The sequence below is a fragment of the Blastomyces dermatitidis genome, assembly GCF_000003525.1.
Source record: "Blastomyces dermatitidis ER-3 genomic scaffold supercont1.6, whole genome shotgun sequence".
In the NCBI taxonomy this organism is placed as follows: Eukaryota; Fungi; Ascomycota; class Eurotiomycetes; order Onygenales; family Ajellomycetaceae; genus Blastomyces; species Blastomyces dermatitidis.
Window position 1 is genome coordinate 3,851,553 of NW_025544779.1, and position 12,295 is coordinate 3,863,847.

At 38.9% G+C, this 12,295-nt stretch overlaps 4 protein-coding genes across 4 annotated transcripts; 2 read left to right on the forward strand and 2 right to left on the reverse strand.

Moving 5' to 3' along the window:
• Nucleotides 1-5,433: 5,433 nt before the first annotated feature.
• On the forward strand, nt 5,434-9,856 carry BDCG_06344 (Rad4 family protein; the record flags this gene model as incomplete). Its single annotated transcript, XM_045422081.1, has 2 exons — nt 5,434-7,582; nt 7,638-9,856. The coding sequence occupies exons 1-2, from the start codon at nt 7,141-7,143 to the stop codon at nt 9,854-9,856; spliced, it is 2,661 nt and encodes an 886-aa protein (XP_045277801.1). The 5' UTR covers nt 5,434-7,140.
• Nucleotides 5,598-6,875, reverse strand: BDCG_06343 (uncharacterized protein). Its single transcript, XM_045422080.1, has 2 exons — nt 6,379-6,875; nt 5,598-6,283 (listed from the first exon to the last, which is right to left on the reverse strand). The coding sequence occupies exons 1-2, from the start codon at nt 6,464-6,466 to the stop codon at nt 5,898-5,900; spliced, it is 474 nt and encodes a 157-aa protein (XP_045277800.1). The 5' UTR covers nt 6,467-6,875; the 3' UTR covers nt 5,598-5,897.
• Nucleotides 9,857-10,024: 168 nt separating the features above from the next.
• BDCG_06346 (hydrolase-HD superfamily protein) lies at nt 10,025-12,285 on the reverse strand. The gene is made up of 2 exons (XM_045422083.1): nt 12,024-12,285; nt 10,025-11,962 (listed from the first exon to the last, which is right to left on the reverse strand). Exons 1-2 carry the CDS (start codon nt 12,067-12,069, stop codon nt 11,337-11,339), a joined length of 672 nt encoding a protein of 223 aa, XP_045277803.1. The 5' UTR covers nt 12,070-12,285; the 3' UTR covers nt 10,025-11,336.
• Nucleotides 10,259-10,900, forward strand: BDCG_06345 (bis(5'-nucleosidyl)-tetraphosphatase; the record flags this gene model as incomplete). The annotated part of the gene is made up of 1 exon (XM_045422082.1): nt 10,259-10,900. One exon carries the CDS (start codon nt 10,259-10,261, stop codon nt 10,898-10,900), a length of 642 nt encoding a protein of 213 aa, XP_045277802.1.
• Nucleotides 12,286-12,295: the final 10 nt, after the last annotated feature.

The window sequence follows — 12,295 nt, forward strand, 5'->3', positions numbered from 1 at the left end:
TAATAAATACAGAGATGTACAAATCACTTCAATAAATCGCTCTATGTTTCTGGGCTGGGAAGTTATTATCGCATGTATCTAATTGTCACTTCTTTGTATTTTCTATGTTCTTGTTATCTTGATATGGTCTCAACACCTGTATTTCCTCCTGTATAATCAACACTTAGCCTGTATTTAACATCACACAAGAACTCATCATAAGCTCCGCTTGCATATGAGTATAATGAAAGAATAATAATAATAATAATAATTGAGCTCACTATCTAATAGTTTTCTACTATTATATATCACTGAGTGCAGCTTGTCATTCTTACTTATCTGTAGAAGAGTGTCTCTGATAGCTCATTCAGATGCATCTGTCTCAATGTAAAAAGATTTATCATGATCTGATTAAATAAACACTGAGAATATTATTACATATTCTCTCAGTGTGAGAAAAGTCTCTTCACACACAGTATTTCAGATAATTGAATGAAACTTTTTCTTTCACAGATTTGCATCTATTTCTCTTAAGAGATCTGAGAGTGATACAGATATTTGTATAAAATTCTTGATAAATCTGCAGTAGTATGAGATTAACTTAAGAAACTGTTATACATGATATATATTTCTCAGCTGTGATCAATTTGCTATAACATTCAATTTCTTTAGAATAAGATGTATACAGCTATTACTCACTATATATTTTATAAACTTCAACTCTTTCATTTCAAACACACACTTGATTGATTTGATATAGAGCTTATACTCTGTCAGAGTTATAAGCACTTCATTGAGATGCTTCAGATATTCATCATATAAGTTTGAAAAGACTAGAATGTTATTGAGATATATGAGAAATAAGATTTCATTCTGTTTATGAAGAATCATATTCATCATTATTTAAAAGATGACAGACACATTTATCAGACTGAATGATATTATCAGAAATTCAAACTTCTCTTATTATATATTAAACATGATTCACAGAACTGATAGTTTATCTATACAGATTTATCAGTATTCTGAGAGAAGATTAATCTTTGATAGATATCAGATGTTTTTAACTGTATTTAACTATTATTGAATCTGTGACAGTGAATATTCATTCTTGATTATAAGCTTATTAAGTGCTTAATAATTAATACACATCTATTACTTCTTATCTGTCTTTTTCACAAATAGAACTGAAAAGCCTCACATACTTAATGAGAATTATATAAGACTATATTCTAGAAGGTCAGTAATATGATACTTCTATTCTTCAAGATATGTCTGTAACAGAGAGTATGTATTCTGATTGACTGATTTTGCATTCTCTGTGTTAATCTCATGTACAAATCCTCATTTCAGTGATAATTTCAGTGAAAGATCTGTTTGAAAGATCTTTTCATACTTCTTCAGAAGCTTCTTCATACACTTATTCTCTTATATATTCTTTATCTTAGTTTTCTTCACTTCTGAGTTCTGTATTATATACAGAATGCTTTCAGATGAGATCTTATAAATCATTCTCTTTATTTATTAATATATAAGCAGATTTAATTCTTCTATATCAGAAGTGTGAAATAGTCTTCTCATATTAGTTAATAGAATTGTATGAACTGTTTTCTTTCTATTGATTAACTGCATGTAACATGTACATCATTGAATCTGTGAATTAAATCTTTGAAATTAATCAAGTCTGAAAATAAGGTTGTATTTCACATTCTGCAGCTCTTACACTCAAATATAACAAGATTATTCTCTGAAGTACAAGAAAACTCTTACTCTTATAGATAATATCAAATATTAGTTATCAGATAATCTTATATATCAGAGATTCTTCACTTAGTAAACTTCTTTCAATCTTCAGATTATATAATTATTAATATATTATATAGAAGCTTCTGTATCTGCTAACACTTTTACAGTCATCTCTCAATTCTTATTCAAGTATCTCTTATATATTAATATTTCAGGTCTTAAGACATTGAGTTGAGCATTCACTTCATTCTCATTCATATCTCAGTCAGAAGCCTGCTTTCTCTTAATATTCACAGAATTTAGAGAGTTATCTAATACAGATATCTCTTTCACTTTGAAAACTTTTCATAGAATATTAGCAAGTGTCTTCAAGCTTACTGATTCTGTTAGTTTTTTAACTCTCTTACTTCTCTTAACTATACACACTGAGTGCAATCTTTTATATCATGATTTTAATATCTACAGTTAAAGCAAGTTCAATACTTATAATATCAAGATTTTTATTCAGAGAATTTCTTTTTCAGAGAATTCAGTACTTTAGTAATAGTATTCAGATCTAGATTCATCACATTTAAGTATATAACTTATATTATAGAAGTCTGATTATCTGTTCTTTACTGAGATATACTTGATTACAGTATTTTCTGTCATAATTGACTTATTTATTTCTGTATAATAAGAATATTGTATGTTTTCTTCACTGTATCTGACTGTGAGATTAAGCATTTTCATTTCACTCTTAACTCAGATATAAGATTATGAATAAAGATCTGTAAATAGAAAGATATTGAAAACTCTTCATTTAATATAAGATAGTGTAAGCTGAAGTATATAAAGTATGATGTAAGATTACTTACTTATTTACACTCAGTGAAGCATTTATAATACTTATCTTATATATTCACTTTCTCAAAGTTGTATAAGATTCATTTAAAAAACTCATTTTATATTTATAAGAATGAATATTATTTCAGATCTGTAAGATTTATCTTTTTATTAATTATTTATAATAACTTTGCTTTTCTATGTAGAAATACAGCAGATCTTAAGACTTGTTAAAATTTCATTAACTGTCTGTCTGTGAGTTCATATTCAATCTGATAATATAATTATATCTGACTTAGCTAGCTAATTACAGTATTATTTTTTCAGTTATTATTAAAGCTTAATAGCTTCAGCAGATCTCTCAGCTTGATATATTTTATACTCAGATTTTTATTCTGCATAGCAGTCTCTGATAATGTATATACTTCTAAAGAGATTGTGAACAATTATAATAAGATCTTCAGATTCAGTATAGTTATCTATTTATATAAATATTTAATCTTCTACTGCAGATCTAAGATCTAGTTTTCTTTATTTTTATTAATAGTAATAATTGTATCAGTGAAGCTCTTCATAGTAAATACTTAATCTGCAGTGAATATCAATTATTATTTGACTTTTATCTCAGTTTATCACTGTGTACACAAGATCTCAATCTCATTTAGAATTCTTGTATATATACAGAGCTTCAATTTCAGTTCAGCAGTCTCAGCTGCTTTTCTTACTACTTTAAATAAACTCTCTGAGAGATTCTATATATCTTTCAGTTTAGATAGTAGAGAAGAATATTATTCATATTAACTAGAGAAGATATTTATTTCAGTGATTTCTCATTAATTATATAATATCTATTATTATATTACTGTATTATTATATCACTATATTATTCTATTACTATATCATTATATCACTATATTATTATATAATTTCTGTTATTATTATATAACTCTGATAATAATCACTCTCTCTTTTTATCTCTTTGAGTGAAGAGTAGTCTTCTTTGAATCTGATTCATTACTCTTATTTCTTTTCTCACATCTCATCTGTTCACATATGTAGTATTTGTCTGAGTGTGAAGTTTTTTCTTAATAAGTAAAGCAGTATTAATCAGATGCTCTTCTACTCACTACTCTTTATATGCTATCTTTTGAGATATTCTAAAATCACACTGACATGATAACTACAAATCACTTTATAGATGAAATTATTACATTCTAGAGAAGTCTGCACTTCTCACTGATTTTTAGACATGCTATCAGATGTGATTCAAAGGTTGCTTAAGTCAGTGTACAATTACAGATGTACACCGGCTTCTTATATTATAATATTGTATGTTAAATTAATTAGTGACCGCTATGACCTCTCTTTACACTCATACACTAGTAGTTCGGAAGCGGCCGCGTTATTATCCGACGGTCGTACGTTCTTCCAAACCATAATATAATAGTCTCAGAGTCAGATTGAAAGAGAAGTATGATTTAAATTAATTAAATATAAGATTCTTATTCTCAACTAAGACAGAAATTAAATACTTAATAGACTTTCTATCAGAAACTTAAGCAGCTATAAGAAAATGAATAAATTCAGAAATATCTGAATATAAAGAGAAGAAAATTAATCAGATATAGTCTGTTAAAACAGCTATATACTATCTTTTAATAATTTGTTTTATTATAGTCTCTCTTTACTTTACTTTTTCTTTCTATTCTTTTCTATTTATCTATTTAATATGTCTATCTTTAAGACTGTGTTCTCTTTTCTTTTATCATAATATTATTAAATAATTTCAAAGTATCAGAAGATGTTAAAATACTGTAATTTATAAACAGTTTTTATATTCTAAGCTGGAATTTTCTGATTTTATATATCTGAAATTGATGAATGTATAATAGTTAACTTTATAGATATAGAAAAAACTCTGAAAACTAAAAGTTCTCAGATAAATATTATAGTCTCTGACTATATACATCTATAATTACAGAATAATAATAATAATAATAATCTATATAAAACTACTATCTAATCTTAATATTATATAATAAGATTAATTAAATTAATAATATAATTATTAAATATTTTGATTCTGATCTTAAATATAATTATATAGCTATTCTAGTCTTATTTAATATTATTCTTAATAATAAAATCAGAATAAAAATTTAACTAAGAATTTAAATATATTTTTTATTTAAGATTAAATTTTTATATAGAAAGTTAATTTAAAATTAATATAGTAAATATAAATTATAATTAGAAGTAATACTTTTAAATAATATAATAATTATAAAGTTTAATTCTAATCTCAGATACAGTTACATAATCAGTTTACTATTAATAGAAGAGTTAATTAACTTAGAACTTTTAATACTTTTTTTTAAATTAATTATTACAGAGTATTTCTCTTAGTAACTTTTTTTAATAACTTCTCTTAGTTAACTTACTTCTAAAGCTTATTCTTTTAAGAGCTTACTTTTAAAGTATACTTCTAAAATATCTTTTAACACTGTTTAAATATCTAAAATATTTATTTTAAGATTTATATTCTTAAGTTCATTCTAGAATTAAACTCATGTATATTAATTATAGTAAGATTTATACTAAACAGTCTTATAATCTGTTGACTACTGAGATATAAGAGCTTAGTTATTATTAGTATACTACTGATATAAGAGCTAATTAATCTGAAACTCTTAACACTCTTTCTTAGATCAGTTATTACAGAGTACTTCTCTTAGTAACTTCTCTTAGTCACTTCTTTTAATAACTTCTTTTAGTGATGTCTCTCAGTGAACTTACTTTTAGAGCTTATTCTTTCAAGAGCTTACTTCTAGAGTATACTTCTAGAATATCTCTTAACACTGTTTACATATTTAGTATATTTATTTTGAGATTTATATTCTTAAGTGCATTCTGAGATTGAACTCATGCATGTTGATCACATTGAGGCTCATGCTAAACAGTCTCATAACCAGGCTACTGTGGCAAAAAAGCTCAGTCACCACCAGCGCAACTGCTGGTAGAAGGGCCGATCAACCCGGGACCCTCAACATTTTATACGGAGCTTGCGATCGCCGATCACGTGGATTGGCGGTCGCAGCGAGTGTGTGGGCCGAAGCGGTCGGCCCGCAATCCTGTCGAACAATATGCATGACTTTGATGATAAATATAAGAAAGATGTGTACGAGTGATATTTAATTGAAAAAGATGCATATTGAATGATAATTGAATGATTCAGAGAAACATGTATATTTTGATTTCTTGGCAGTGTTTTGCTACAAATTTCAGAGCGCTGGGAAAATTCTGTTCGCAAGCAATCTGTCCACCATCAAAACCAACACCCAAAACTACTACAGCTTCTGCGCTGTCCAACTCACCCCTGCGGCCTCCAACGCATCATCCCCATCAACAAGCACACACCAGCCCTCACTCCCATTACTGCCCGCCTCCTCCCCCGCAATCGCCGCCTTGAAGTTCTTCCGCGCGTACTCTAGCACCTCGTTATCAAAGGTTCCCGGCTGTAGCCACACGGCGGGGATATCCAACGTCTTTGCCTCCTTCAGGACCGCCAGCGTCACTTTGGGTGGGGTGACGATGGAGAGAGATGTCTGGGTAGGCACCTGGAGAGCGGAGGGCGACGGGACAGTCTTGTATGTCTTTGAGGGCAGGGGGATTTCGGAGGCCCGCGGGTTCAAGGGAGTGACGGGGAGGGAGTGCTGGTGGTACCAGGCGAGGACTATTCGTGGTGAAATGTTACTATGAGCATCCAGGAACATCAAATGGCTTATTTTCATTTTTCACCCGTGTGGATTGCTTATATATATAACTCACTCTTGTAGCCAAACTTGCTGGGATCGGTGCTGGCGCCGGCGACGGCGAATCGTGGAGAGGAGAAGAAAAGTTTTGCAGCGGCCTCCATTTTCTGGTCAAATGGTGTGTATTGATTTCTTCTGGAAAATATGGAATGGTATCCGGCGTATATGGAGTTGTTGAGAGATGCTGGCTGTGTGGTGTCTTAGGAAGAGGTTTACTGTTTTTACCTGACTACTAAATATTTTGAATTGCCTGATATTTACCCCGCCGAGGTCCCGACCAGCTCCAAACTTCTGTCTACTCCGCAAACTAGGAACACAATGGTCGGGTTACGTTACCCTGATTCCTGTTCAACGAGTAAAGCATTCATTGTCCGAACAACAAACACCAACAACTCGCTTCTTTAACATACGCCTCAGCAACCCCTCTATTGATTTCAATGAGATACGCTCTGGTCAAGGCCATCATTCATACTCTCCAGGTCCAGGTTAAATCAATGGGTCAGTCAAGAAATTCTAATCCGTACATAGACAAGCATTAAATTGAATGCCGGCGCAATCAATCAAGGTCATGTGACCTTGGGCTTTCTTCATTCATGGACATCTCGCGGCAACAAGAGTCAGCTTCGAAACCTTGCGACGAGAGAACTTACGTATCAGCACGAAAGCTTCTCCTTGGGCCACATGGCACACACGTAAAGCACCATATAATGATTTGACAATAAGATGAATGTGCGGTAATGCCGCTGCAAGATAACATATTCTTGAGTGGTGCCAGAGTATGCCTCCATCCCTACCCCGGAAACGGGGACTGTCCGAAGAGCCATTCCCCAACAAGCGTCCTGCGCTTGAACTCGCAGATCTAGGACCATCAACAAGAGAATATGCGAACGAAATCGCAGCGGGATTGTCTGATAACGACTCTGAATCACCCTTGACCTCGATAGCTTCCACAGATACGGATGAAGGGAACCAAGGACATAAAACAGACGATGATGATGATGATGATGATGATGATGATGATGATGAAGAGAACTGGGAAGATGCGCTGCAGGCGACCTCAGCGTCAACTCCCGTTACACCGGAAAGCTCTACAGCGCCGCAAGACCTCGAGCTTACACTGGAAAAGAATCACACCACACTTACAGACCCCGTAGCTCCGGGCAAGAAAGGCCCCAGCAAGATTGAACGGGAGATACGCATCCCAAATACATTGCATGCACGTGCAGTTCCTCCTATTCCACAATGCCATCCGTAACTGGTGGATCAATGACACAGAACTCCATCAGATTCTGCGAGACCAGTTACCACCCGCTATCAAGAAGGAAATCGAGAAATGGGAGATTGCCGCTGGCCGGAAACAACCTGAGCCCCCGCCCAATATCGGAAAAGGGAAAGGGAAGGATAAGAAGAAAAGTAACAAACGGCAACGAGACTGGGGGGAAGAGGCTTCTCGTCTAGAGCCCGGCCAGCCAGATTTGAGCGGGGGAGATCCCACAATCCAGCTTCTGAGGGTTCTTGCCGCGTACTGGAGGAAGCGTTTCAAAACTACAGCTCCTGGGCTACGGAAAATGGGGTATCGACCTATCGCGACGCTTCAGGAGGAAATCCGCTCTTTCCACAAAGGTGACCATGATAAATATGACCATGGTGAGCGGATTGGGAATCTAGATGAGTTTCGCGACATGGCGTGTCGCTCTGAAGGCTCGCGGGACGTAGGTGCGCAGCTGTTTACTGCTTTGCTAAGGGCGCTGAATATTGAAGCAAGGATGGTCGCCAGTCTACAACCTCTCGGATTTGGATGGACAAAAGTGGAAAACTATCGCGTAAAGGAACAGGAGGCGGCAATGGCGACGGCGACGGCGACGGGGGTTGCTGCAGAAGTGCTACTAACCGCCAGTGAAGGAAGTAGTGATGCCGACGCCCCGTCGCCCAAATCTAGTATGCGGCGATTAAAGAAGAAAGATAATCTAGTTCCAGGCAAGAGATTTGACAGCGATCTTCCCTTCCCGATATATTGGACTGAGGCGGTTTCACCAGTCACACATGAAATAATTCCAGTTGAGGCTCTAATTTTACCGAGCACCAATGCTGTCGCGACAACGCCTGAGCTTTTATCCTCATTTGAACCGCGCGGCATTAAAGCTGAAAAGGCGAAGCAAGTAATTGCATATGTGGTCGCATACTCACCAGACGCAACCGCCAAAGATGTCACTACCAGATATCTCAAGCGGCATACCTGGCCGGGGAAGACCAAGGGTTTCCGCATGCCTGTTGAGAAGATCCCCATGCATGGCGGTAGAGGGCCCGCGCGATATTTCTTCTACGATTGGTTCAAAGGTGCAATGAGGGGATACGTACGGCCAGAGGACAAGCGAACTATCGTTGACGAGAAGGAGGATGCGAAGGATCTCATTCCGAACCAGCCTGAGAAAAAGATTCAAAAGAAGGAAGGAGATACATTACAGAGCCTGCGGAGTTCTACGGAGTTTGTCCTTGAGCGGTTTCTACGTCGTGAGGAGGCTATACGGCCCGGCGCACGGCATGTCCGAACTTTTACCTCGGGCAAGGGAGACAAGATGAAAGAAGAAAAAGTTTATAAGAGGTCAGACGTTGAGAAGTGTCTTTCCGCGGAAAGCTGGCACAAGGAAGGTCGGCAGATTAAGGTCGGAGAAGCCCCATTGAAGCTTGTCCCAATACGCGCAGTAACAATAACGCGGCAACGTGAAGTTGAGGAGGCAGAACGGGAGAGCGGTGAGAAGCAAAAACAGGGCTTATACGCCCTTTATCAGACAGAATACATCATTCCCCCACCAATTAAGGACGGGAAGATCCCGAAAAATGCCTACGGGAACATCGACTGCTTCGTCCCTTCTATGATCCCAAAAGGCGCGACACACATCCCCTGGCGCGGGACGGTGCGGATCTGCAAGAAGCTAGGCGTCGATTACGCGGAGGCGGTTACTGGGTTTGAGTTCGGGAGTAAAATGGCCGTGCCCGTCATTGAAGGGGTGGTTGTGGCATCTGAGAACGCGGGCCTTGTCAAGGATGCCTGGCGCGCAGAGGATGCTGAACGGCGTAAAAGGGAAAAGCTGAAGCATGATAAACTTATTCTTTCGACGTGGAGGAAGTTCATTATGGGGCTGCGGATTGCTGAGCGCATTCAGGCGGAATATGGGAGTGGTGGTGATGGGGAGGAGCAGAATCCGTTTGCCAATGGTAACGGGCGATTCGATCGCAATATTCCTCCTGTCGATACTGGCTTTGAATGGGAAGACAGAAGGAGGGAACCTGTTGATGAGGGCGGTGGGTTTTTATTGCCTGGTGAGGATGGTGAGCTGGCGCATGACGGGGGCATAGTTGATGAGAGGGAAGAAGAATCTACGTCGCGGATAGCAAGCGATATCGGAGATGCAGATTGTGGCGGAAGCGACATCGATCCAACATCTGAGTTGAGTGATGCTGTATCTGTTATCTCTGTTCGTTCAACGCCCTGACAGTTGACAGTACTTGGATTTGGACTGAAGATAAGTCTTTTTTATCACAAAACACTGGATTGGTAGTTTATGTAGGCTACTGGGGCAAAAGAGCTCAGTCACCACCAGCGCACTGCTGGTAGAAGGGCCGATCAACCCCCGGGACCCCCAACAGTTTAAACGGGCATATTGCATATAGAAATAGAAATAATATTATAATATTATAAATATCATGTATATGTGTGTATTTGACAAAATATTTTCCTTGCAAAACAGGAGCCCTTGAAACCCCGGGGCTTTGCTTGGCCATCACAATCCGCCAGACCTGCAATTCCTCAGGACACTCCCACCACATTGTCGTCCCACCGTATATTCAACTGCTTGCTCGTACACTTCCCTGGTACCAGAAACGCCTATTTCACAATGTCCCTAATCTCCAAAACCCCAATATATTTCGGCCCTTTCTTAGTGACACCACAGGAAAGCTCCCCCCACCAACCCCGGCCCCCGGAAACTCACACCCCACAACTCCTAACTAACATCAACAACCAACAGGTCTTCTACGTAACCCCCCTCTCCTTCGCCCTCGTAAACCTCAAGCCCCTCTTACCAGGCCACGTCCTCGTCTGCCCCCTCCGGCGCGTCCCGCGCGTCACCGACCTCACCCCTAGCGAAACAACCGACCTCTTCCTAACCGTCCGACGCGTGGGTCGCATGATCCAGCGCGTATACCACGGCACAAGCCTAAATATAGCTATCCAGGATGGCCCGGAAGCCGGGCAGACGGTGCCGCATGTGCATGCGCATATAATACCGAGGCGGAAGGCGGATTTGGAGCACAGGGGTGGTTCTGATGCTATTTATGAAATGATGGAGGGTCGGGAGGGGAATATCGCGAGGCATTTGGGGGAGATGGTGGAGGAAAAGAGGGAGAGGGAAAGGGAGAGGGAGCGCTCTAGGTTTCCGGGCGTTGATAATGAGACACGGGAGCCGAGGTCAGAGGAGGAGATGATGGAAGAGGCGGTTGCGTTAGCTAAGGAGATGGAGGGGGAGGCGGTGGATTGAAGGGTTTTCGTTGTCTTTTCGAGTGATATGGACTATACCAGTGGGGGTGGGAAGATTATATGGAGAGAGAGGTTGGGGGCGTTACAGTTACGGATTTAACTTTTAGAGGATTTTATTTACTGGCGTTTACGACATTTAGAGATCTATGATAATACACATGGAATTAGGTTGCGAGGAGGTAAGGCAGGAAATGTCTATTCCTAGGTTTGATTCTAAAACTTCTAGCGAATGCCTTATTTATGATGCCGGGATCAAAAGGAAAAGAAAACCAACCGCCCAAAAAGAAAGTTTCAACTCCAACTCCGCTGTTAACATCGCAAAATGAATTGCTCGTGCACCGTCTATGGCATAAAAAATTGAAAATAAGGATGACTTGAAGACGACTTCATCGCTCATGGCACATTCATCATTGCACTAAAGCGTCCGAAGAGCAGGCTTAGGCGTCCCGCGACTGGCCTGCCCAGAATGATTCTCGTTCCCGCATCACGATCATAGCCCATTCCTTCACCTCAGGAAGCTTGATGCCTTCCAGGGCGTGGAAGAATTCCGACAAATCCAACTTCCCAGCATGGGACCGTTCATACTCCACGGCCTGCAGCAACAGCTCCAGCTTGTCGATGTCATGGACAAACTTGGCTTCGAGTGTAACGTTATCCTCATACTCTTGGAATATCTCCTGGATATCCTGGGTGGCGAGGCCCGGTACCGCTCCAAGCAAAGGTTTGGTAATATATTCGATAACCTCCGCCTCCCGCCTGGCCTTTTCCACTTTCGTTATGTGTGTGTCTGCTGGCGTGATGTCGCCGACTATGGATTCTGCCATGTCATGTATCAAAGCCATTTTCGTGCAGCGGGGAATGTTTAGCCTAGAGGCGAGAGCAGGCGGGGCAAACATCGTCATGATGGACATGCGATACATGTGATCAGATATCGATTCGCCATGGGCAATACCGAATCGTCTCCATCCTTCGCGTTTGGTAGTCTTTAGGCGCTCAAGAAGATGGAAGAAAGGAATAGGAGTGGGAGTGTTCTCCGGAGGAGGATGGGGTAGGGTGACGAGGACTAGACATTTTATTGTCAGAATTCCGTCAAAGATAAGCCCATGGGATTGGAGAATACAAACCGGACTGAGCTGTCCATTGAGCTTCTGTCGGTTCAGTCGACCCCATGATATCGGCAATATCAGCCACCGGGATAGGTAAGGCAATATTAAGAAGTAGGTTTTCAACGACGAAAAGTGTAAAGTATTTCGCAAGTCTAATTACAAAAAATGAAAGTCACACCAAAGTATGCTCATCCAGGAGGAAACCTATCGTTCTCCAGCAGTAGTCAGGTGAAAGTTGGTTTAGAAGATTGTCAATACATAAACAAACTTGCGGAAGTTGAGAATAATCC

Bases quoted from the DNA above. Each gene is read 5' to 3' on its own strand.
- BDCG_06343 (XM_045422080.1), bottom strand. From the start codon at position 6,466: ATGGAGGCCGCTGCAAAACTTTTCTTCTCCTCTCCACGATTCGCCGTC. The intron at 6,284-6,378 runs GTGAGTTATATA...CACCACGAATAG, and splicing joins CAGCAAGTTTGGCTACAAGA to TCCTCGCCTGGTACCACCAG.
- BDCG_06346 (XM_045422083.1), bottom strand. From the start codon at position 12,069: ATGGGGTCGACTGAACCGACAGAAGCTCAATGGACAGCTCAGTCCG. The intron at 11,963-12,023 runs GTTTGTATTCTC...TAAAATGTCTAG, and splicing joins TCAATGGACAGCTCAGTCCG to TCCTCGTCACCCTACCCCAT.